The 27,513-nt window shown below is 35.2% G+C and overlaps 1 protein-coding gene across 1 annotated transcript; it reads right to left on the bottom strand.

The window, feature by feature from the left end:
- Positions 1–12,911: 12,911 nt before the first annotated feature.
- Positions 12,912–19,465, bottom strand: LOC143245169 (apolipoprotein D-like). Its single transcript, XM_076491199.1, has 4 exons — positions 18,989–19,465; positions 17,745–17,875; positions 15,711–15,796; positions 12,912–14,387 (listed from the first exon to the last, which is right to left on the bottom strand). Exons 1-4 carry the CDS (start codon positions 19,121–19,123, stop codon positions 14,092–14,094), a joined length of 648 nt encoding a protein of 215 aa, XP_076347314.1. The 5' UTR covers positions 19,124–19,465; the 3' UTR covers positions 12,912–14,091.
- Positions 19,466–27,513: the final 8,048 nt, after the last annotated feature.

The following is a 27,513-nucleotide window of genomic DNA, read 5'->3' as shown; positions in this document are numbered from 1 at the left end:
ATTGTGTGGTTCGTGCTGAATCTAAAGCATTGTATCAATATTATATGAATATTCAACTTAATGGAGTTACCTTGGTACGCTAACAATTATGTCCGAGCTCTAAGTACACTGTTGTGCTAAATATAACTTAACATATTTTTTTTTTCATTACAGTAAAGAGTAGACTGGCTTCATTTACAAAAATTATCTATAGTCTTGTTATCATTTGAAAGGCAGTTTGCGTTAAAAAACAAAAATTTTAATCTCATGTTACTATAGAAGACTTCGAATGGGGCTTTATGAAACTTTAAAGTTCTAAACATAAATCTATCAAACTAATATTCAACTGCCATCAGAAAGCTTACCTTAGGCTCTTATTTATCGGAATGATTACACTTTAATACAGCTTTTACAATTTATCGGTAGAATGCGTCACTGTCTTTTTGTATGAATAAAGAACATTAGAAACGACCATGAGAAATAAACTGTGTTTTATGATTAAAAAAACAAACAACTCTGCCAACACATGTTGTGGTCTTTTCCCTTTGAATATTTTCAATTCTTATTATTTTAGTCCAAACTAAATATTGGTTATTCGAAGTATCGAAAATAGAGAGTCCGAAAACTGCATAAAGGAACATTTCAACAATTATTTCCAAATATGTTCAATCTCACGTGGAGCCGCGCTGCCACGATGTCTTATGCATGCAGTTAAAATGTACCTCCTCTCATCTGATGGATTTATTTTAGTTCATCGTAGAAGAGGGTATATATTTTTAAATTTTAGTATTCGTATTACAGACTTTTCTCTTGTGATTCGCAGTACACATTTAAATTGTGAAATATCAAAATATTTTTTACAAAAGGTAAACCTTTAATTAGCTAGCCATTCTTTTTCTGCATAATACTTCTTTCGCAGATCCGGCTTAAGTGTGGCTTGATGGTTAGTATGTAGGGCTACACAGGAAGGGTCCAAAGTTCGACACGTAATACCGCTGAAGGTGCTTTAGACTCTAGCTGTAGTTGCATTAAAAGGTGATAACCAATCCAGTTATTCTTTTCAAAGAACCAGAAAAAACCCTCGTGGTGGCGGTGGGTGCTTCTGGTATATTGATTTCCTTCTCTCTATGGACAGCTCAACATTATGAGCTGCTTACCCAAATCCGAGAGATCCTTGTCTTTATAGTCAATCTACGTGGACATAACGTGTGGTTCTGGTTAAGGTCTGCTGATATTATGTATTTCATGTTACTATTTTTGTTGTTGTTTCAGGTGTAAAACAACTTTAGACGTTTTGTTTGACCTTTTTACCTCCATTGGTAACTACCTTTCGCAGAATTGAAATTAACCCTACTTCTTTTAGTATGATTTGAATAATGTAATGATTAGAAAACATCTGTTTTTATAAATGTTAAGTGACTTCCACTTTCAACTAACAGCAAAACACGGTGTACCCCGCTGGTACAGCGATAAGTCTACGGATTTACAACACTAAAATCAGGGGCTCGATTCCCTTCGGTGGACTCACTAGATAGCCCGATGTAGCTTTACTATAAGAAAAACACACACGCACACACACCGTTGAGTGAAAGACTAAAATTAAATGAAATAATAAAAACATTCAACTATTTCTTCATCAAGCAGGAGCTATGAAACATGTAGTAGACGACTTTAACATCTTAGATACATGTACGGAAGATTACATACACTTTAGATACTAATAAACTCAGATAAATATTTTAATCTTAAAATGAAATAATGAGAAGAGGACAGGTGAGCATAGTGAAACTAGTTTCTCCAACATCGAGGTTATGACGGTTTTCTGTTGTTGTTCTTTTATTGGTTATATGAATTCGAAATTTGTAAAAATATCGATGTTCTTTAAATTTTTATTTTAAGAAAATATTTGAAACACTAGAGAATTGAAGTTCAAACATTTACATGAACTAAGTACAGCTGTTGTTACATGAACAAATACAGTTGTTGTTACATGAATCAAATACAGTTGTTGTTACATGAACTAAGAACAACTGTTGATACATGAACTGAGTACAGCTGTTGTTACATAAGCTAAGTACAGCTGTTGTTACATGAGCGATGTACAGCTGTTGTAACACGAACTAAGTACAGCTGTTGTTACATGAACTAAGTACAGCTGTTGTTACATGAACTAAGTACAGTTGTTGTTACATGTACTAAGAACAACTGTTGATACATGAACTGAGTACAGCTGTTGTTACATAAACTAAGTACAGCTTTTGTTACATGATCTAAGTACAGCTGTTGTTACGTGAACTAAATACAGTTGTTGTTACATGAACTAAGAACAGCTGTTGTTACATGAGCTAAGTACAGCTGTTGTTACAAGAACTAAGTACAGCTGTTGTTACATGAACTAAGTACAGTTGTTGTTACATGAACTTAGAACAGCAGTTGATACACGAACTGAGTACAGCTGTTGTTACATAAACTAAGTACAGTTGTTGCTACACGAACTAAGTACAGCTGTTGTTACAGGAACTAAGTACAGCTGTTGTTACACGAACTAAGAACAGCTGTTGATACATGAACTGAGTACAGCTGTTGTTACATAAACTAAGTACAGTTGTTGCTACATGAACTAAGTACAGCTGTTGTTACGTGAACTAAGTACAGCTGTTGTTACATGAACTAAGTACAGCTCTTGTTACATGAACTAAGTACAGCTGTTGTTATTTTCCTCCTATGTTCTTGTTGCTATGTTTCTTTGTTTTTATCTCACATAACACTATGTAACACAAATTTTGTTCCTGGATAGTATGTGTTATTTCTTAATTGCTTGTGTTGTAGAAGTACAGAAAATGGCCATTATTCCCTTCACATTTTGTTTTTGTGACCTGGATAATGAAATTTATAAATTAACCTATTTTCTATGTAAAAAACGGACAAATTTGCGCATTTTCATTTACATAAGGTATGAATAAAACAACGTATGAATCAAGATTTACATGTATTTATACTAAAGTTATACAAAAATATTTAGAAGTGAGTAGTTTTTCGGGATTTGCGACTGTAATGTAAATCACTCTCATGTATCTGCCCCAAATTTAGTCTCCCATCATGTTTTCGTTATATGCTCTTTGGTAGCGACGTGCAAAGTCCAGTATATCCTGGTGGAAGCGCTCGTCACCAGAGCCTCAACCAGTTCCACATAATTTTTGGCCTTGTGATTGACCAAGAAGCACCGAGCCACTGCGACACCAGTTCCACATAATTTTTGACCTTGTGATTGACCAAGAAACACCGAGCCACTGCGACAAAGCGGCCTCAAGCTTTATTTTTTCTCTCTCTCCTACTGAACTTCTTGGGGAATTCTGTACACTCCAGGATCTTTTTATTTGTGGTCCAATGAAGACACCGTTTGACCTTTGCTTCAGGCAGCTTAGGAAAGAAGTCTCGAAGGTACTTGAAGGCTGCAGACTCCTTATCAAGAGCTGTGACAAATTGTTTTATAAGATCCAGTTTTATGTGCAATAGTGGGAACAACACCTTCTGGAGGTTCACTAGTGGCTCACACTTGACATTGTACCTCCCCACAGAGGATAAATTGTCTTGATAAATTGGCCACGTACATAGCAGGATGCGTCTGGAGAATGCTTGTAGTTTCTTGATGCCATCTCTGATAAAATCGGATTGGTCTATATGTTCACTTAGGCAGCTAGAACTAAACTGAAGTGGTGAGTGGCGAGCCCCTGTATATATATTACTATGAAAAGTTCTAGAAAATTCTAAAAGGTTTTTAAAAATTCTCGCAAGTTCTACAACATTCTGGAAAGTTCTTGAAATTTCTTGTAAGTTCGAGAAAATTCTCTATTAGCTACTCATCACTGAATCTACGGGGAATGTTCTGGAAAATGGGCAACTTTGAAAATTTCATTACCCACGTCACAAAAGCAAAGTTTGAAGAAAAAAATAGGCCTTTTCCATTCAGTTTAGGCATAAGCAATTGGGAATTAACACTTTCTGCCCAGGAACAAGAAAAAAATAAAATCTTGTAACATAGTGTTATCTTTGTTAAAACTAAACTTCAACGTTTCTACACGTTAGTAACATTGGTCTGCCCTATCAGCGAGGTGGTTAGGGCACTCGACATGTCAACTGTGGGTTGCAGGTTCAAATCCTCTTCCCACTAAACACAATCGACCTTGCAGCAGTTAAAGTGGCGGTCAATCCCATTTTTCTTTGATAAAAAGTACCCCAACAATTGTTGGTGGGTAGTGATGACTACCTACATTCTCTCTGGCCTTTTTCCACTAAATAAAGGGCAGTTAGTGCAGACAGCGCCTTATTCGGACGTTCAAGTCAGAAACGTTTAGAGTTTAGCTACAGCAGTTCCAAATATTAAACTTCTGAGCAGACAGAAGGTTGCCAGTCAACAGCACCCACCGCAGCAAGGTTTTTTGTCTTGCTTTCAAACAGAATAAGGGGATCAACCCCCAAACTCTCACTTTTAGCGTTATAGTGACTGCACAGCTGAAGGTCTGACTACACGGTCATACCAGATTGACCTTAAAATAAGGGGTAGCCTACACAGTTACACGTTATAAAGAAATATAAAAAATAAAGTGTGATAACATGTATTAAACTTTTACAACCAACTTATTTTGTTGTTGTTGTTGTTTTTTGTAATTTTCGCTACAGAATATACCAAAAGAAACCTTAATTATATGTACACATAAAGTACAATGAAACACTAAAAAAACTGTGCCGGAAATAAAACAGATTTCATGGCTAAACTTATAGCAGTCAACACTGAATAACTATTATGTTATACTGTAAAAGTTTGTTGTTGCTGTTTGTAAGTGAGCAGAAATGTGTGTTCTTACTTCAGTAGAGTAAGATATAACCTGTGGGTTAACAAGCATTTTGAAGCTGGAAAAAACAACATTTTTTTTATAATTTGAACTACTCGGAACGGACACAATTCTTAACTTTCGTGGTGTACATTATTGGTTAGGATACAAAATATTAACGTGTTTTTTGTTGTTAAGCGCGATGTGACACATAGAGCTATCTGCGCTTTGCCTACTATGAGTATCGAAACCTGATTTTTAGCGTTATAAGCCTTCGAACCTACCGCTGAGCCACTCGGAGTCATTTTAAGTTTAAATATACTTTATGGAGCACACAGAACAGTGGCCAATCTGTGGTTCTTATGATACTCGTAAAGTTTGCTTTCGGTGTCTTAACACTTGTCAATGATGGTGATGGAGTTCCTTTTATTTCTGTTTACAATATGCACACACATAAATATATATTTTACATGGTTTTACAATCATATAACTTTTTGTAGCTTTTATTAATATCTACATCAGTTTCTATTAATTCAGTTAACACTCGTAATAACAGAACAGTGCTGGACATTTTTGTTTTTCCTTCTTCCAAAAGAACGTTGTTTATTTTTCACAAGACCTGTATCGGGGTCACGCCTATAGTAACATGTTACCCCATCAGGCGAAAGGTGTTTCTTATCAACCTCTTCTCCTAGACTCGAGATGTTGAAGCTTATTAAACCTGGATCCAGATAAAGCATGATAAGGAAAAACGTTAGAAACTTGAGAAAAAGTTAGAAATATAAATAAAGTGGCCTTCACCTTGTTTGTATGTTTTTGAATTTCGCGCAAAGCTACACGAGGACTATCTGCGCTAGCTGTCTCTAATTTAGTAGTGTAAGACTAGAGGGAAGGCAGCTAGTCATCACCACCCATCGCCAAATGCTGGGCTACTCTTTCACCAACGAATAGTGGGATTGACCGTCACATAATAACGCTCTCACAGTTGAAAGGGCGAGCATATTTGATGTGACGGGATTCGAACCCGCTACCCTCGAATTACGAGTCGAGTGCCTTAACCACCTGGCCATGCCGAGCTCGGCTTTCACCGCACAGAAACTCTACGTAAGAGAAACGTACGCAAAACGCTCCTACAAAGAGACGGTTACGGTAGACTGCATTTTTTCCTAGCAGCAAAACGAACAATATATCGTACAGGTCTAAACTCTACCGTTTATTTGTCAAAGATAAGGCTTTATTGCATACAAATAGTTTGTTTTTTAAATCGGTTCGATATTCGTTTGAATTATTGTTATCCAATATGTTTTGAATTAACTTTCCCTATTCAACAATGGACAATAAGTATAAAACATCACTCATAATGTTAAATAAACACGTAGGTTCAGTGTCATAATTAGATAGGGGCTAGAGGAGGCTCAGCCCAAGAGCTCAAGGGCTTAATGGGGGCACATTGTTAATTTTATTTTATGTGAAATTGCATGGGATGTAGGGCCCACAAACATTGTTAGCCCCTGGGTTCACACAACTATAAATCCGCCAGTGGGTACGTTCAGGAAGTCTTGATAGAAATTAAAGACCCAATAACCTGATGATGCCTTATATAATATAGCACGAACTCAGCTTTGGGTCTTTCAATCTGAGGGACACGGTACAATTTCCCGTCACACCAAACATGCTTGCCCTTTTAGCCGTGTGGGTGTTATAATGTGACAGCCAGTCCCACTATTTGTTGGTAAAAGAGTAGCTCAAAAGTTGGTGGTAGGTGATGATGACTAGCTGCCTTCCCTCTAGTCTTACACTGCAAAATTAGGAACGGCTAGCGCAGATAACCCTCTAGTAGTTTTGCGCGAAATTCAAACCAAAATCCTCCTGTCTTACACTGCTAAATTAGGGACGGCTAGCACAGCTATCTCTCGTGTAATAAACATTACCTTTTGTTTCGACATAACTCATTAAGTAATAAACATTATCTTTTGTTCATACATAACTCATAAAAATAATAAACATTACCTTTTGTTTCTACATAACTCATTAAGTAATAAACAATATCTTTCGTTCCTACATAACTCATTAAGTAATAAACATTATCTTTTGTTCCGACATAACTCATTAAGTAATAAACATTACCTTTTGTTTCGACATAACTCATTAAGTAATAAACATTACCTTTTGTTCATACATAACTCATAAAAATAATAAACATTACCTTTTGTTTCTACATAACTCATTAAGTAATAAACAATATCTTTCGTTCCCACATAACTCATTAAGTAATAAACATTATCTTTTGTTCCGACATAACTCATTAAGTAATAAACATTACCTTTTGTTCCTACATAACCCATTAAGTAATAAACATTACCTTTTGTTTCTACATAACTCATAAAAATAATAAACATTACCTTTTGTTTCTACATAACTCATTAAGTAATAAACAATATCTTTCGTTCCCACATAACTCATTAAGTAATAAACATTATCTTTTGTTCCGACATAACTCATTAAGTAATAAACATTACCTTTTGTTCCTACATAACCCATTAAGTAATAAACATTACCTTTTGTTTCTACATAACTCATTAAATAATAAACATTACCTTTTGTTTCTACATAAATCATTAAGTAATAAACATTATCTTTTGTTTCTACATAACTCATTAAGTAATAAATATTACCTTTTGTTTCTACATAACTCATTAAGTAATAAACATTACCTTTTGTTCAAAATGAGAAAATAATAAAATTACAAAAGCAAATCTAATTCTAAATGATACAGCATAAAAGTAGATTATCACGGAATCGTTTTCCTATGCGTGACTGTTTTGAACTGATTTCTGTGATTAGTTTTGGTGTCATTAGTATTTATTTACACTAACTTGTGAAACGGAAGAAAAAGGAAAGGTCGTTGACTTTCTCAAGTTTCAAGGTTACATAGACCTGAGAAAATCACGTTTTCTGGGAGCCTAAGGGGAGTAATGTTGTTTACTGTTGCAAGCGAATAATTTCCCAACAGGATTCTGACACCACAAAGCTGGGAACTAGCAGTTATGAAGAAATCCACAAGATCCAAACAGTTTTAACTTTCTGTGACTGCATTATCCAAAAATATTGGTGTAGTGGGAAACAAAGAATAAAATGGCATTAAAAGTTGTTGTTGAGAGAAGGAATATTGCGCACGTCAGTTGATCAGATCTCAAAATGAATTGTTGTTGTGTCTTGAATTTTCGAGCAAAGCTACATGAGGGCTATCTGCACTAGCCGTCCCTAATTTAGCATTGTAAGACTAGAGGAATGGCAACTAGTCATCACCACCCACCGCCAACTCTTGGGCTACTCTTTAACCAACGAATAGTAGGATTGACCGTCACATTATAACGCCCCACGGCTGAAAGGGCGAGCATATTTGGTGCAACGGGATTCGAACCCACGACCCTCAGATTACGAGTCGAACGCCTTAACCCACCTGGCCATGTCGGGCTTTCAAAATGAATTAACAGTTTGATAAACAGTTGTAAGTTGGGGGGTATGTCTAGGTACTTGAGATTAAAATCATGTGGTATAAATTCCAGCAAAATATGGATTAGAACGATGGCAAAATATACTAAAAATAATCCAGAGTTTTCGAAGGTTTCCTTCTTTTTCAACAAAGGAAATGAATGGTAAAGGTGTGTGATGTTAGGTTTATCAAAATAAAAACTTATCAAATGAATTGAGACAGAAAAGGGCAAGGACGATTGACGAAAAGCTCTATAAAAATAATAACAGCAGTCTGAAGATCAGGTGTCGCAGTCGGTACCGATACCGGCGGTACTCGACGTCCAGCACCGCTACCGATTTATAATATATGTTAAGAATAACATCTATTATGGCATGTCTCATCATCAATGTTTTAATCGAACGCTTTCTCTAGCAGTTCAGTTTCGCTTTTCACAGAATCATAAATGTTTCATGTAGTAGTTTTAAGTTCATACTTCAATCGATAGGCGAATTTTACCGTGAAATTCGACAGTAGTATGAAGTATGGGAAACTGGTGACTCCCACGTTCTGGATAACTTGAACTTTTGTTATGAATACTTATCCACTTAAACATTTTAATAGTAAACCGTAGTTTCCTTCGTGTGAGAGCCCGGCATGGCCAGGTGGTTAAGGCGCTCTAGTCGTAATCTGAGGGTTGCGGGTTCGAATCCCAGTCACACCAAACAGGCTCGCCCTTTCAGCCGTGAGGGCATTATAATATGACGAACAATTCCATTATTCGTTGGTAAGAGAGCAGCACAAGTGATGGTGGTGGGTGGTAATGACCAGCTGCCTTCCCTCTAGGCTTACAGTGCTAAATTAGGATCGGTTCTGTCTGTTTATTGAATTTTGTGTAAAGCTACATGAGGGCTATCTGCGCTAGCCGTCCCTAATTTAGTAGTGCAGGACTAGAGGGAAGGTAGTTAGTGATTACCACCCACCGCCAACTCTTGGACTACTCTTTTGCCAACGAATAGTGGAAATGACCGTCACACTATAACGCCCCCATAGTTGAAAGGGCGAACGTGTTTGGTGTGACGGGGAATCGAACCCGCGACTCTCATATTACGTGTCGAGCACCTTAACCACCTGGCCATGATGGTTTTGTTTTTTTCTCGGTGTGAATGCTCACCTGTTCTCATCTAAATAAAAATTTTGATATGAACATTGTCTTTTAACGTATATATTTAACCACTGCCTGTGTTTTACAGACTGCTAGAACAAAATCGAGTCTAATTGATACAACAATCAAGAATTCAAACCTCTAAACGCTAAAAGATAGCACAAAGAAAAGAAAACAATCAGTTATGGGGATTGTTGTATGGATTATCTTTATTATCATACGAAAAAGGTTATAGAGATACTAAACCTGCTCTGGTTTAGGGTTGCACGTGCTTTTCAGACCTTTTACTTTTCCTTCATTGCTGTTTGTTAAAATACTGTCGAATGTTATTTTAAAATTCGTGTAAACAGGGCTAGAAAATGCATGATTTTAACGCTTTTTATGCTTTCCGTATGAGGGCCAATGTTCATTAATGTAGTACATATCATTTAGTGCTGTAGTCACGACTTCACTTCATTTGATAGGTACAAAACCCTTCAATAACGTCAACACTGTTTGGTAGACTATGACATTAAGTGTGCATTGACATAAAAATCCTAAATATTCACATTTAGTTCGTAAATCGAGTTAATACTGTAAGTTCGGATATTGTATGACTTCTTATAAATTTTTATGTAAGTGAGCAATTCGTAATTGTTTTGATATCGTGGGAGGTTATACAGGCCCGCGAATTTAAGCTTTATAAAAGTTATTTGTTATAATAACGGACTTTTCCAGAATTCAACTGCGCAGATTTCTAAAATAATTTTCTTTGTTTTTATTATGTACAAAGCGGGAAGAAAAACAAACACACACAAACTCTATTTATATCCCGTTTACCATACATTTGCCACGAATATATCAGAATATGTTTGGGTATTGAAAAGAAAAAATTATGTCAAAGTGCACGCACAAACAAATATTGTCCAGAAATGACACGTCATGAGATCTATTAACCGTCTATATAATAGTGGTGTGTTTCTAGTGGGTTCTAAACGACTGATAAGACTTTCACGTCGCAATTGGTCTTGAGAAATCTATAACCAGCCGTTATCAACATTTTAATAATAATAAAATGTGATCCAACTTCAAGGAAAATGGTTCATTTGTTTAAAAGTACATATGATGTTTAGTGAAAAACTGTAAATAATGGAGAATAAGGTACATCATTTTTGAATTCAGCGACAGGAATTACTGTTGAACATGTAAATTGTCAAGAGAATAAAACCATCGCAGGCCTATGTTATTTGTTGAATGTGTTTCTTGTTTATTTATAAGAATAATACTGTGATGTCATGTGTTTCGTTTAATGGATTTCAATGTTCCTGGTTAATTTCTGAAAAACTGATTACTGCACCCAGCGAGTTTCGTATTTTTAATCCGACCAACATCTTATGAGGCACGTGGGTCAGACAGGCCAGTTTAGAGACTCCAAACAAAAGTCCAGCAATCAAGTAATAGCACCCGCTGCTTAAACGGCTTCTCATTACGTATTAGGTGGACTGACTGTAACGGTTGTAGTGACCCTAAAAATGAAATGCAAAAGGTATTCAGCTGCGGGTTTGAACCCTAGACCTCCTGATATGCTAAATACTAGGCCAAGCCCGCAATTAGCCTAGCACACGAATACTTTCGTTTTAATTTGGTATCGTGTATTTCAAAGGTATTAATATTTTGTAAGTGAGATAACAAATTGACAATCGTTGTTTTTCTAAGACAGCAAAACTTCACGACAGTAGTTTAATTATTTAATAGTAATGTTTTCAAGCATCGAGTGGTGCCAAATGGCTGTTCAAATTTATGGACGGCTATGCGCTCATTTAGTACCTGTGAACATAATAAGTCTTTCAGATGAATAAACGAATTTCGCGCATAACTGCACGAGGGCTATCTGCTCTAGCCGTCCCTAATTTAGCAGTGTAAGACTAGAGGGAAGGCAGCTAGTCATCACCACCCACCGCCAACTCTTAGGCTACTCTTTTACGGACGAAAAGTGGGATTGACCGTAACATTATAACGCCCCCACGGCTGGGAGGGCGAGCATGTTTGGCGCGACCCTCGGATTACGAGTCGCACGCCTTGCGCGCTTGGCCATGCCAGGCCGGGCGTAAAGCTACACGAGGGCTATCTCATATTACGAGTCGAGTGCCTTAACCACCTGACCACGTACAAAGACTAACTGGTATAGAAGTATTATGAAGACCTATGTTTGAAAAGGTATAAATGTACAGAGACACCAACCGGAAAGTAGTTTAGTGAGTGGTTTAATTTAGGCTTACCTCTTTGTTTTCGTAAATTGGATTAATTGGTATATTTCTCAAAACTTATTTTGGGAAAAAGAAAATGAAAAACTGCATTCCTCCTAAAATAAGCGAAGTTTCATGTATTTATGTAAATAAGTGGAAATTTTGAGAAAATAAAAACATTTTTTTTTTGTAAAATCTAACGAGACATTCAAGTTCATAACCACAGCAGACCCATAAAGGCTTCAATAAAAATAATTATTCCTCTTCCCATTTAATTAATTGTGTTTTTTCTAAAATAATCATGTTTAGAGAATCGAGTCTTGAAAATGTGAGTGACCTGACAGCAGTATATCTTTGGACATTTCGGTGCACCCCAGCACCCAAACCCTTACGCTACGTTCGGCTCTCTGCTAGTGAACTAGAAAGAACTTGGAAGATAAAAGTTAAATATGTTTGTTTTTGAATTAAGCACAAAGATACACAACGGGCTATCTGTGCTCTGCCCACCACGGGTATCGAAACCCGGTTTTTAGTGTGGAAGTCCGTAGACGTACCTCTGTGGGGTATTAAATATAATGAGATTTTTTAATCTAGTTCAAGCGTACACACATTACATTATCTACAAAATAGAAAAAAAATTATATGAAAAAGTTAAAACAGGTAGTGACCTTATTAAGTAATGGCATCAAAATTTGTTAATCTTGAGGTAAAAAAAAAAAAGCTTTTGATTGATTGCTTGTTTGACGTTTTATGGTGCAAAGCAGCTAGGCTACCTGTGCCAAAAGTCTTTTGAAATGTGATTTTATGGGCATATTATGTACAGTAAAGAGAATAAAATAGCGATCATTGTTATTATTCTGAATGCCTTTTACAAAAGTACTGGAAATGTATTAATTTAATTTTATAATCTAAATAATCCATTTTCATTATTTTATTGTGCGAAAGAAAAGGACGTAGAATGTTTTCTGATATAAGGAAAAATATATATAATCTATTACGTCTCTCAATAATCATAAGGCTTATTGATACTTACGTGTTTCAGATTAGTTTTTTTTAAAACAATGTTGGCTATTTGTTTGAATCTGACACATGCAGACTTTTTTTGTTTGATTTCTGTTAACATTTTAACTCCAAAATATTAACGACACGTTAAAATTACCTTATTCATAACTGGGTTAAATTTCACTTCTGATCCGTCAGAAGTTAATGATAATACACACAAACACACCGATATGTAACTTTTAGCTAAGTACAAGTTTACCTTGCACTGAAACATTTTATTATCTTAAATAATACATCGTGGCTGAGTGAAAGCCACAGCTGACAAGGCTTATACCCAAACAGAAAGACATCAATACCGTATATATATGTAAAGCAAAACAAAAATTATAAAAGATTTGTTTAAAATCCCTACTCCTTTTTAAACAAACGATAAAATAATATGCAATACAAAACTAGTTAAGCCTAATTAGGCTAGAAAGTGAAATCTACTATCACAATACTAACTTAAAAGAAGCAGTGATTCCAATTTTTTAATTGTTTTATTTATTTATTTAGAGATTTATATTGACAGTTAATAACAGGATATTATACGTTTTAGATTTTACTAAACTTTGTTTAAAAAACTACCATTTGATAAAAAATACATGTTATTAGTTATCTAAATTCGATCTATTCATACAAGTTCGATATAATATTAATGTCTAATCTTAGTTTAGAAAACAAATGCGATAAAGAACACTTCATTTAAAAGGGTGTTGATAACCGTGAGTAAAGTTAAATAGTTCAGAGTTCGCTGCACGAAACTGGTACTTTAATACTTAAAATTTTCCTTATATATATTATGATTTTACTCGAATAAATGCTTTTATTATTACATTAAACGTTATGCCTAAAACTGATGTGACACTTACCAAAGATTCAAAGTTATTTATTAAGAGTTTTACCATACTCCAATACTTGAATGATAGGCTGAATGTTTAAGTATTTAATAAAGTAAATGATGTAACTTATGAAACAGCCAAACAAGCAAAAACAATAATAATAATCGTTCTCTTGGCTACACAACTGTCCAGTTTTACACAATTAATTTTCATTGAACCTTAACCTTCTGGACCTGGTTATCAAACAATAACTCACGTTACGACAAAGAATTGTCTTGGTTTCAGTGACGTCGAGAAAACCCACTTGTAGAGAAAAATATATGTGTAAAAACGGCTCGTTTGGGTTGAGAAAATAAATAATAAAATAATAATAAAATAAATAATATAAAATTATATATTCAAAAAAATTTTCTCAACCCAAACGAGCCGTTTTTACATATATATTTTTCTCAGTTTGTATAACCTACGCTCTCTTCCAGACATCGGCTGAAAATAATTTTACAGTCAAACCATTCTGTCTTGTTTATTATTTTTAGATACTGAGTCTTCCGAAGATATTATCCAGGAACAAGGAGATGCCAACACCATTTCTCTTCTTCTTGTCTCGACAGTCTTTCTGGTCTATGACGCTGAAGTTATGTTCGTCGACCCCGTAGTTCTCAAACCGGCCACGAATCTTGTTTATAATGAGGTTGTCCAGCGTTGGTTTACGACTCAAAATTTCTGCATTTTGCAAGTGTCCAAGCAGCATTCTCCGGCAAGACCAGATGGCGGCGTAGTTATTATAATCTGTCATCACAACCCAGTAATTCACTTTACCAAACGGATCTGTAATATTTGTCATAACAGATTTCGTTATAAAGGCTGGTCTGTATAGATTACGATTCTATTTTAATTAAAGGGGAATGCTAAAATAAAGTGTTTAAATCGCTGTGTTTTATTCCACCATCACGTTTTTTTACACGACTGAAAATTGTACTAAATTATTTCAAGTATAAACAATATACCTTTGGAACTTATACATACCAAACATGCTCGCCCTTTCAGCTGTGGGGGCTTTATAATGTGACGGTCAATCCCACTAGTTGTTGGTAAAACAGTAGCTCAAGAGTTGGTAATGAAGAGTAGCTACCTTCCCTCTAGTCTTACACTAGGGACAGCCAGCGCAGATAGCCCTCATGTAGCTTTGAGCGAAATTCAAAATAAACAAACAATATGTGCGACTAAATATTTAACGTATCCATCATATAAAATATAAAGTAGTTAATTCACAACAGACCTCGGTGTTAGTTGAAAAAAAATTACGTGTGCGTAGGAGTGAAGCAGCCACAGATGATCACGTATACGTGGAAAAAAGTATGATTTCCGTACAATTCAAATTATCATTAGGTAAAAGAAGCTTATTCATGTTTGTTGTAATGCATACATACACAATGGGTTCTTTTCTACCCACCTGATTCTTCAGAGTTTTAAGTTCTCAAACTTACCGCTGAGCCACAAGTGGGCAAAAGAGGCTTACATGAACACTTGTTCACAAGAACAGGGAAGTTCAACAGGTGTGTAATTAAGACTGTCTAGCTTTTTAGATAGATTTACCTTGCAGAGAGGTTTTGTTTTCAAATATGAGTTTGATATCTTACGTTCGTTTTCGTTTTAGGGCAAAACTGCATAATCGTTCTATTTGTGCTAGTCCACTGCAGGAACCGAGCTCCTAATCGGACATTGCAAACCCTCGATCTTACCATCGAGGTATCATTACGTTTGACAAAGTGTCAAGATGGCACAAAACTAAATGAAAAGAAATTACTAGTTAACTGAGAAGGTGGACAAACAGCTCGAATTCAGTTTAAGGTTTCAACACAGAATATTTTAATACCTTTGATGTGTGTATATAAGATGAATAATTGGTGTTTAAGAAGTTGGACGGTTGGTCATTAAGAAAGATCCAAAAGAAAAATGTTCTATGGTTGGTTTTGATCAGAGACATAAAGTTATTGAAAAAAACGCGAGTGTAATGTAGACACTTAGGGAAAGTGTGATTATTTACAACAGTTAGAAAAATAAACTAGCATTAATTAGCTGGATGTCATCAGAATTTCTTTGTTATTCCAATCTTAAGCTAAAAATGCAACTTTCAGGTTAATAACTTACTAAGAGTGAATTCCACCTCCATCCTTGCCGGAAAATCTTCCTTAGGTATAAGAAGTTTCCCTTCATGGTTGGAAATGTGATTTATCCTATCAACCAGAGAAAGGTGAAAAAAAACATCATTAGTGTTAATCTATATACCAAAATTTCGTAGTTTTTGTGAACAGTAGAATTCTGGTAATTTATTACTACGTACATTGGATTAAATTAAAATACATTACAACCTATTTTGTGCTTACATATTAAAAAATATAAACTACAAATACATGTGTAAACAATTGTCAATGTCAGCATGGTTTAAATCTTAACAGTCCCTTGCATATTATTTTTACAATAAATTCACCCATTACATTATCAGAAACCGTGTACTTAACATACAAATTTGCGAAGTGACGTCTTAAACAAACCAAAGAAACTGGTATGAATAATATAAGTTATGTACTTAAATGTTTGTTTTTGAATTTCGCGCAAAGCTATTCGAGGGCTATCTGCGCGAGCCGTCCCTAATTTAGCAGTGTAAGACTAGAGGGAAGGCAGCTAGTCATCACCACCCACCGCCAACTCTTGGACTACTCTTTTACCAACGAATAGTGGGATTGACCGTATCATTATAACGCCATCACGGCTGAAAAGGCGAGCATGTTTAGTGCGACGGGGATGTGAACCCGCGACCCTCAGATTACGAGTCGCACGCCTTTACACGCTTGGCCATGCCGGGCCATACTTAAATGACATATTTATTTATTTTTTATCTCAGCTCTTACCATCACTTCTGTTTACTTCTTGATTGTTAAATTATTTCTGAATATGTGAAGCTGACATTAAGAGCTACAACGTTTCGACGTGTTATCAGCAGTGAAGCTGATATTAAAGAGTCACAACGTTTCGATGTGTTAGCAGCGGTGAAGCTGATATTAAAGAGTCACAACGTTTCGATGTGTTAGCAGCGATGAAACTGATATTAAAGAGTCACAACGTTTCGATGTGTTATCAGCGGTGAAGCTGATATTAAAGAGTCACAACGTTTCGATGTGTTATCAGCGGTGAAGCTGATATTAAAGAGTCACAACGTTTCGATGTGTTATCAGCGGTGATTCTGATATTAAAGAGTCACGACGTTTCGATGTGTTGTCAGACGTGAAATTATTTTTAAATCAGTAAATAAGTGAAGAGAAGTGTACACGTATATATTTAAATAAAAATTTCTTAATAAACTTTCAGAAATTTCTTTTCTATGGCACAAACATTTGGTGATGACGAGAATGTCTTCTTTGAAACATGATAAACAAAGTGCAAAAGTTCAAATACACAGATAAAATGAAAATCAATTATGGTATTTTGTTTTTTCTTAATTATAGAATACTCTTCTGAATGCTATTATGGATATTTATAAGTTCATACTACGCATCACAACAGAAAATATTGATAACAGTGAGGATTCGCTTTGTGGCACTGTGTTCTCTCAGTAAGACCAGTATGTTATACTAGCTATTAATTACTGGCTTATTTTTTGGTTCTGATCGATGCAATTTATTCCATTCTGTCACCACCCACCGCTAACTCTTGGACTACTCTTTTTATTTTTTAACAGTTCATATAACTTTTGTTGCAACATTGTTACTTTATAAAACTCGAATTCAAAATGCAGGATTCTACTTTTTTATATTTCTACTCATAATCTAACATAAAATGAAGCCCCTACGGCGAAAAGGGCGAGCATGTTTTGGTGTGACAGGGTCTCGAACCCTTGACCTTCAGTTTACGTGTCAAGCAAACCTTTGCAAACGAGCTGGAGATAAATTTTTCCCAAACAAATGTTTGTCAAGCTAATGCCGTCCATTAATTTAATCTTTGGTTTATTTTGGAATCGGCCCTTTTGTCAAGCTAATGCCGTCCATCAATTTAATCTTTGGTTTATTTTAGAATCGACCCCGTTATGTGTCTTACTGCTCCTTTCAACAGTTAAAACTCAAACGAAAAATAAGTCAGAAAGAAAAGTACTAACGAAAAAAATGTGTATGACGTAAAATATATTACCCGAGCAAGTCGCTGTTAAGTAATTGTCCATTCTCAGACAGGTAGTAATCTCCATCTTCCACGGTTATGTTCTGCGTCAGGCACTGACTGGATGACTGAAATCTTTGAATGACGTACCATTGTCCAAGAAACTAGAGCAAAAGGCACTCAAAATTTAAGTGTACAATAAGGAGGATCAACATTTTAAAAACACGACATATGTAGAAAATGTTAGATAAATGACTGTATTAAAACACATGACGCTTACACTGCCGGTTGTAACACTGACAGAAATATAAAAGTTATTTAGATAGGTTGCAGTAAACGTTGGATCGTAGTTACACAAGGTTCTGAATAGTATAGGTCACATACACTGGTTCTAACGAACAAGAAAAGGTATTTAAACAATGTTTGAAATTCTAAATTTATAACTGCATAGCGATACGCTTATCATGGCAAAAGTTATGACTTTATGTGATCAAAGATAACATCCCATACCACATAGTAACTTAGCATTAACAATGAGGTGACATGATTAAATTTGACCTTCACATCGCACTGCAACATGACCCGTCACAGCAAACAAGGCAAGACAATGACCTCGCATGGCCAGAGTTGGCATGCATGTAGCACCGCAACATGACCCGTCACAGCAAACAAGCTAAGACAATGACCTCACACGGTTCTTTTCGACGCTTTCTTCCAGATTCCAGGCTTAGATTAGATCAAACATAATGGAAGTTAACTTCTGCCCTGAGACGCAAACAGTCTGGCAGTCAAGTTCGAATATAAAAGTAGCAAATACTTGAACGATCCTATTTCTTAATCAATGGTACGATATTAGATTAACTGTATTAAGTTAAGAGACGAAGACTCATCTTCATTTGCATAGAACAACCGATTTAAAACGAACGTTCTCATGCTTTGTTTAAAATCAGTCAAGTAAATTGCTTTCCAAATTGATTGTGTTTTATGATAGAAAAGCCACACCGAGCTATCTGCTGAGCCCACCGAGGGGAATCGAGCCCCTGATTTTAGCGTTGTACATCCGCTGTACTAGCGGAGAGCCTGAATTGATTGAAACTTCTAAAGAAATTAGATTATTGTAACATAGATAAGTATTTATTCCTAGAATATAATTAATACATTTTGTATACAAAAACTCCTTGAAAAATATAAAAAAAATTACAGTCATTAGGTGTACAACGAAAGATAACCTAGAGAATTTTCAAAGAAACAAAATAATAACAACCAAAGCTTTTTACCTTGTTGATATTAAAATTTTCTTGAACTTGTACGTTAGGGCAAGACCCAAGTTTAAACACGCGTCCACATACTAAATGAAGAGAGACTGAAACATAAATAAGAACAATAAAGACTAGTCGAACCCCGTTCATCATGAAAGAGCGGCCAAGGTCAATGAACGAGCGACTTTGGTTCTACTACTTTCATCAACTGAACGATGACATACGAGTAAAACTCATTTCCCCTTGTTTTATAATGCCTAATATTTGAAAACCGCTGATTGGTTGATCATAGTCCAATAGACAGGCAAATACAAAGATATCACCTTTAGTCTTAAGGGCGGAAGTAACGAGAGATAGGTGACATTCGCCTTGTTTAGTTTTCCTCACATTTGCGAATTTCTGGGTATAAATTCATGAAGTTTCTGCCATATTAATTTAGATCAGAATTAACGGAATCATGATAGCTTTTAGTCTCTCATCTCTTTCTACGTGAGTGTTGATAAAAACCTTTCTTTTAAGTTATTTTTTTCACCTCGATCTTGCTGTTTCTATGCGGAAAATCTTTTCAAATTACTTTTATTTTCCCTTAAATAAAATTAAAACCAGTTTTAAGCTTAATCAAGAATTTGAGTTCAATATGTTGTTTAAATGGCTCCTTATTCGCAGAATAGGCTTAACAATCAGGTAACAAATTACTATAGGTTTAAGTATAAAATTCTGCGGCTGTTTTAAATTAATACCGAATTTTTACGAGCCGTATAATGTATACAGCATATTCAAATATCGCAGGTGGATCGTACAGTGTACAGCGAATCGGCAGTCAATGGATTAATTTTGAACAGCCCGAATTAGCTGCTCTTGTCTGAATAAGCAATACTAATTACATAGCCCTGGGATTGTTTTATTGTCTTGATATTTTTAAATGCTCTACAGTAATTGTTGTACGCTGAAACCGAAAACGGTACCTATTTTTATCCATCACGAACAGAGTTTCTTCACAAAACGTCATTTGTACTTTTACATATATGAATCATTTTTGAGAGTATTCTCAATCGTTCTAGAACCCACGAGAAATACACCACTAGTATACGAACAGTTAACAAACCGCATGACGTTTCATTTCTGGATAGTATTTGTTTGTACGTGCATTTGACTTTTTTTTTTCTTTCTTTTCAATATTACTTATTCGTTGCTATGGCAACAAAAGTAGTGTAAATGACCCAAACATATTCTATTACATTTGTGGAGAGTTTGATGTCAGTACTATTTTTTTTAACTAATTAATAAAAAAATCATTAAGTGATAGAAAATAATAATATGATTATTACTTTTTGAAATCTGCATAGTTGAATTATGGAAAATCCGTTATTAGAACCAAAACAACTTTCATGAAGTTTAAATTCGCAGGCCTGTATTATGACTCGTATAACCCTCTCAAAGCCGAACGTGTAAAATCCCAGTCTCATATAAGCTAACCATTACGATATTCTCAAGCCCACTGAAATAAGACATTTTGAAAAATTTAGACTGGTTGTGGCTCCTTCTTTTTTTGCAATATATGGAGCACGGAAACTTTACTGACTAAATTATTGTTGTTGTTTGCTCAGTGTTAAACCCATATCCAACGTTTGTGGTGCAGTCGAACTCTTTAGTTTTTTTTTTCTGGTTCCGATAACTTCGATTCCTTGTTGTTATTCTGTTGCGTCTTTCAACGTGTGTCATGCAGACACGGTAAGAAAAAAAAAGAAAACAATATAATCAATGAACTGTATCACTGAAAAGCCTCAACTGGGTACATCACAGCGTGTAGTTCTTCTGTATATACCTTCAAAGTGTTCTAAAACTTGACAATTAGATCTTTTGACCTAATCTAAAAGAATGAGGAAGTATATGAATTCGTCTAGTTCAACAACTTTTTAGGCTAAAAATATACAAGTGTTGTGCTGGTAGCGAATCCAAATCTAGTGTTAAGATGAGGCTTAGTATCATATATCAGTAGAGTCGGCATGGCCAAGCGTGTTAAGGCGTTCGACGCGTAATCCGAGAGTCGCGGGTTCGAATCCCGGTCGCACCACACATGCTCGCCCTTTCAGCCATGGTGGTGTTTATAATGTTACGGTCAATTCCACTATTAGTTGGTGAAACAGTAGCCCAAGAGTCGGCGGTGGGTGATGATGACTAGCTGCTTTCCTTCTAGTCTTGCACTGCTAAATTAGGGACGGCTAGCGCAGATAGTCCCCGCGTAGCTTTGCGCGAAATTCAAAACAAACCAATCAGTAATGCCCTTGTAAAGTAATACCCATGTATTGTGGTAAATTCTTAAATAATTTCCTAGAACTAGAAGTAACTACTTGTACTACAAACTGTTTGAATGCTGGTTAACTCTTATTCTGTTTTCATATATACCTTTTTGCGAATATTTTGGTTTAAATTTCGCGCAAAGCTACACGAGGGCTATCTGCGCTAGCCGTCCCTAATTTAGCGATGTAAGACTAGAGGGAAGGCAGTCCAGTCATCACCACCCACAGCCAACTTTTGTGCTACTTTTTTACCAACGAATAGTGGGATTGACCGTCACATTCATTTTTTTAAAATGAAATAGCAGCTACTGTAATAAACGAAATACTAGTAGACGATCTAGAAGTGAAGCCCACACTCCTCAATTTATTATACTTTGATTTTATATTATGTAAAACAAAAAAGGTTTAATTTGAGAAAGCAGTAAAAAGCACATGGAATATTTAGCCATTAGTATCAAATTGCTCTTCAGGACAAGTTCCACTGTGACTGCTTTATATATCGCTTTCTTCTCCTCTCTTCATCACAGACCACACGTTTTAGCTTTGCTTTTCCACAAGGCTAGGCCAAAGTGCGACTATATATATATGTATAATTATACAAGTTATTGGAATTTGATTACAGTCTCTGTCAGCATAAAACATAATCCAATTTCACAATCTTTATAAAATTTGGCCTCAACAAAGCATAAAATCGTTATAAAGAAAATATATACTAGTACCTTTAATTATGACTCAAAAGGACTGTTGTACGTCCCGGTAATGCATATCCTGCACACCTGGCGGCAGTAAGGCAAAACGATTTAGAGCGTACAGAATATGTTAAAAAATTAGAATATATACAACAAACAGCTGCTTCAGAAGGAGTGGAGTCGACAAGTTTTGTTGCCGTTTTATGCAACCGATAATTGTTGATAGTGCACTATAAGCACATAAAATATACTTTTCTGAACTTTGTTTTCATTAAATAACGCAGGCTCAAGGCTCTGTCCCTTCTTCGTTAAGATTCTGAGCAGCTGGTAGTGTAAATCTGTAAATCTCGTGAGCTTGCCTTTCTTCCACAGGTAAAACAATGGATTGAGTACATTATATTAATAAATATTCTCGAGCATCATCATGTCATTACAGTCCATGTTGCCCTACAGCATCATTTCCATTACAAAAAGCTCTCTATTAAGGCTGTCCTATCTGAAGCAAACGACCCCTCCTTCCTTACTTTCCATCATCCATCTGTTGTACGAGGGTGGATACAGAAATTCACATGAACTGTGCTCGGTAACTTGACCACTATGCGAAATAGCAAGAATACCTACTTTAATTTTCTGCTTTTTGAACTTTATGACATGGGATGCATGACTGGAAGCCATACACTGTTGACCTCATATTCAGATGAAGATTCTTCTTAATTATGTTGCATATTGTTGACTAAAACCCATGGACAGCTACTGTTACTAAATTTTGAGGTTGGATTCTCACCTATTACAAGCTTAATGCTTACTGTGGCTGAAATATGACTTGTATCAGATCTCTTTCTGGATAATCTTGGTGCCCCAGATGGATCCATACTATTTTCCAATGCTATTAAATACAAGTAATACATCCATGTTAGAAATTCTAAATCCTTATTCTGAACACACCTTCATGGTTTTAATGTATGAATATTTTGCATCTAAAAGGACGATTACAAACTCTTACAAAAAGTGGTCAATTTTTGGGGTATCACAATATTGCATGCAGTTGTAATAACTTGCTAATCTCTGTACTCAAAATTACTGTAATGTAATAGTATTCAACCCCCCATAGACATCAAGTTTTCCATAATTACAAAACAGAATAACATGGATAGATTTCAACACCTCATAGAAACATTACCTTGCAGAAAAGGTAAGTAACCATTCATTGGAGAAAAATATTAGAATAATCAATCAAATAAACTATTTTAGATTTTGTTAAAATTATAACTGTTTTGAAATATATTTCTTTATCCATACGTTTGTATTTCTTTAAGTAAGAAAAAAAAGTCAAGAGTCTCTTGTAAAAATGTTAGTATTTCTTTAAACATATATATAACACAATAAGCAGTATCAAATTTTGCTTTATAACAATCAAAATGCCAAAAAACTGAGTTTTCAGTACAGTTATATTTCTTAATTCTACAGTTATATCTAATTATACATTTCACTTCATCAAACAATTCTTAATGTACAGGGTAATAATAAGGAAAGTTTTGTTGCTTAGTGTATCATATCATAAACTGCATAACATAATAAGGTGAAATTCCATAAGGGTGCTACAGTTATCATGCAGATTCAAAAACCACATTTATCAGATATTGCCACTATGGCTTAATTGATCAAAATAACTGTTCTCTTCCAGAGTCCAGAATGAACTACATATATGTGACAACAGACATTAAAGCAATCACATTTATATCATCTGATATGCTGCACATTGCCATAATAATTACAACCTTGAGGTCTAGAATTGTCAAGTGTTTCTCAGAACACTTACGGCTTTAGATACATCCTCAACCACAAATTGGCTAGTGTCAGGTGAACAGTGTGGCTGTTCACAAGGAAAGTGATGTGAAATCGTTACATCTTAAAAGTGCTTCCATATAACCTAGTTAACCTGGTTACATTATGCAGAGAAACCTCATAGTATCTACAACATTTCATTGTTGCAGTATGGAAAGCATACTAGTTGTGAGAACTGCATGCTCTTCCAGCATTCACGTGACAATAGACATTACAGCAACAATTCAAATCTCATCTGGGATGCTGACCACATGTCAAAGAACTGCAACATAAAATCAACATTAGATTAAATCCATCTTGTCTCATGCTTGAACTCATGTAACTTGTAAGAACTGTTTGCAAAGTTGACCAAAGAGCCATGCAAACAGTTTAAACTGACAAATCCACACTTTGGATGATATATTATGCACTGCTGCTCTCATGCACACTTGTGTTAGCTTGTTCTACAATGGCATGACTGATTTCAGCAATAGTTACAGTAGGGGTTGGTAGTCTCCCTGTATGTATCACAAGTGCAGCCTATATCCTTACTTTCTTATTAATGTGCACACAACAGCACTGGAACAAAACCCTCTGCAGATGTTGCACATACTTTACAGTATTCCCCAAGATCTATGTCAGCACTGCATCCTTTTGTGTAAAAACATTTCACTAGCTCACCTTCTTGCACACTTTTCAGTTTTATATTGATTAACTGGACTACAATGCAACCAAAAGGACCATTTATACCCATGGAAAATATTCAAAATATTTTCACCTGATCTGGTACGTTGGCCACTTCCACAATAATTGCATCCTTGAAATCTGGAATTGTGTAACGTTTCCCACAGTGAACTCATGGCTTCAGATACCTTCTCAACCAAGAATTGGCTGGTTTGAGATTCATCATAAGAGTGATATGAAATAATTCTTTCCTAAATGTCCTTCCAAAAAAAACCAATTGAACCTGGTTCACAATACACAGAGAAGCACAATTCTACTTGAAAACTAGTGTCTATGACATTACATTGTTCTAACATGGGGATCACACTGGATGCTCCTTTAGGATCAGAATCCACCCGTTACAACAAACTCGCCATTAGCATCTACATGAGACCCTTGACAATCCTAAGACATTTCACCTTCCTGTGTCATATCATTTATGAGATATATAGTGTGATGAACTATAGAACTTTCTTTCAAATCATCCTATGTCACTGTTCAGTGTTTGGATTGTTTGAAATTCTCTCGTAGTAAACAATGTAGCTCAAAGAATCAGATACAGAAGAGCATGACAGATACATTGATGAAGAAAGAGCATTCTGTTTGGTAGGAAAAGTAAAATACTTAAATAATTAGAAATTCATCATCATCTTGTTTCTTTGCAAATTTAAATCTTTGAAATTAATCATAATTTTTCACTTTGTTGTTGTTGTTGTTTTGGTAAAATATGTTATGGAAAACTTTAACTAAAATAAAACCTTGGTTCAGCTTTTTTTCATACAGCTGCTTTAAAATATTTAACAGAAAATAAAAACGAAGTAAGGACCAGTAACAAGTGAAAGATTTTTTTATTGTTATTTACACATGGCCTTTTTTTTCAGCTATTTCATTTATTGAAACTGATATTTTTAAATAAAAATTCTAACTTCAGAAACATGAGGAGCTCTAAAAAACAATCCCTATTTTAATACCATAAACAAAATTGTACTTAACCATTACAGTATTAGTTATCACTTTCAAAATCAGATGAAAATCTTTCTCAGTAAGGATGACTGTGACAGCACTATTATACACAGAGAAATCAACACACAATACTTCCTGTACAAGTTCACTTTTATAGTTTTCCAGTAAACTATAGAAGGTGAAAAGTAAATAAAAAATAGGCACAGCTTGTACAACAAATTGTAGGATATAATATGTACTAGTTTATACTATATATAATAAATACACTTTTAAATAAAACACAATTGACAATTTGAAAATGCTGGTGTTTAAAACAAATACACATGAAGTACGTATTTAATACACTTAATGTAAATTTTGAAACAATTTTACTTGTGGACAGAGATGTAGATAGTGAAGAAAACAGAAATAGTTTTATATATTAAATAATACATTTTTCTTCAGTGATGATAATTTAGGAAAATATATAAAATGCCATAAAAATTACATACTTCCAATAATGAACACACAAAGGAGTTTTTAAAGAACAGTCACAGGGCTGAGAAAAATAATTTACAAGAGGCATCAGAGGAATTCTGTTGAGGGACTGCCACTTTGTCTAGACTTACTGACCACTACAGATACATACAATTCTAAAACAATATATATTTGTCATAGTCCTAAAATACTACTAAATATAATATATAATAAAGTATTTCAAATCCTCTGAAGTTTTGGTAAACATCCTACATAACATAATATTTGAACCCAAGAACACATGACCAAATTATTCATAATTTACTACTATTAGTTAACAAATTCCTTACATTTAAGGCAAATACTGATTAACTTTGAATTTTATATCATGGCTAATTTAGATTCAGTATTGTGTAGCACTTTTCTAACAATCCAAATGATGTGTTGTAGAGTGGGTTACCAAACAAACTGTGGATGTGTTGTAGAGTGGGTTACTAAACAAACTGTGGATGTGTTGTAGAGTGGGTTACTAAACAAACTGTGGATGTGTTGTAGAGTGGGTTACTAAACAAACTGTGGATGTGTTGTAGAGTGGGTTACTAAACAAACTGTGGATGTGTTGTAGAGTGGGTTACTAAACAAACTGTGGATGTGTTGTAGAGTGAGTTACTAAACAAACTGTAAATGTGTTGTAGAGTGGGTTACTAAACAAACTGTGGATGTGTTGTAGAGTGAGTTACTAAACAAACTGTGGATGTGTTGTAGAGTGGGTTACTAAACAAACTGTGGATGTGTTGTAGAGTGGGTTACTAAACAAACTATGGATGTGTTGTGGAGTGAGTTACTAAACAAACTGTGGATGTGTTGTAGAGTGAGTTACTAAACAAACTGTGGATGTGTTGTAGAGTGGGTTACTAAACAAACTGTGGATGTGTTGTAGAGTGGGTTACTAAACAAACTGTGGATGTGTTGTAGAGTGGGTTACTAAACAAACTGTGGATGTGTTGTAGAGTGGGTTACTAAAAAACTGTGGATGTGTTGTAGAGTGAGTTACTAAACAAACTGTGGATGTGTTGTAGAGTGGGTTACTAAACAAACTGTGGATGTGTTGTAGAGTGGGTTACTAAACAAACTGTGGATGTGTTGTAGAGTGGGTTACTAAACAAACTGTGGATGTGTTGTAGAGTGGGTTACTAAACAAACTGTGGATGTGTTGTAGAGTGAGTTATTAAACAAACTGTGGATGTGTTGTAGAGTGGGTTACTAAACAAACTGTGGATGTGTTGTAGAGTTGGTTACTAAACAAACTGTGGATGTGTTGTAGAGTGGGTTACTAAACAAACTGTGGATGTGTTGTAGAGTGGGTTACTAAACAAACTGTGGATGTGTTGTAGAGTGGGTTACTAAACAAACTGTGGATGTGTTGTAGAGTGGGTTACTAAACAAACTGTGGATGTGTTGTAGAGTGGGTTACTAAACAAACTGTGGATGTGTTGTAGAGTGGGTTACTAAACAAACTGTGGATGTGTTGTAGAGTGGGTTACTAAACAAACTGTGGATGTGTTGTAGAGTGGGTTACTAAACAAAC

The sequence above is a fragment of the Tachypleus tridentatus genome, chromosome 2 (assembly GCF_004210375.1).
Source record: "Tachypleus tridentatus isolate NWPU-2018 chromosome 2, ASM421037v1, whole genome shotgun sequence".
Classification (NCBI taxonomy): Eukaryota; Metazoa; Arthropoda; class Merostomata; order Xiphosura; family Limulidae; genus Tachypleus; species Tachypleus tridentatus.
Note: the sequence above shows the minus strand (reverse complement) of the source record. Positions and strands in the feature narration are given on the sequence as shown.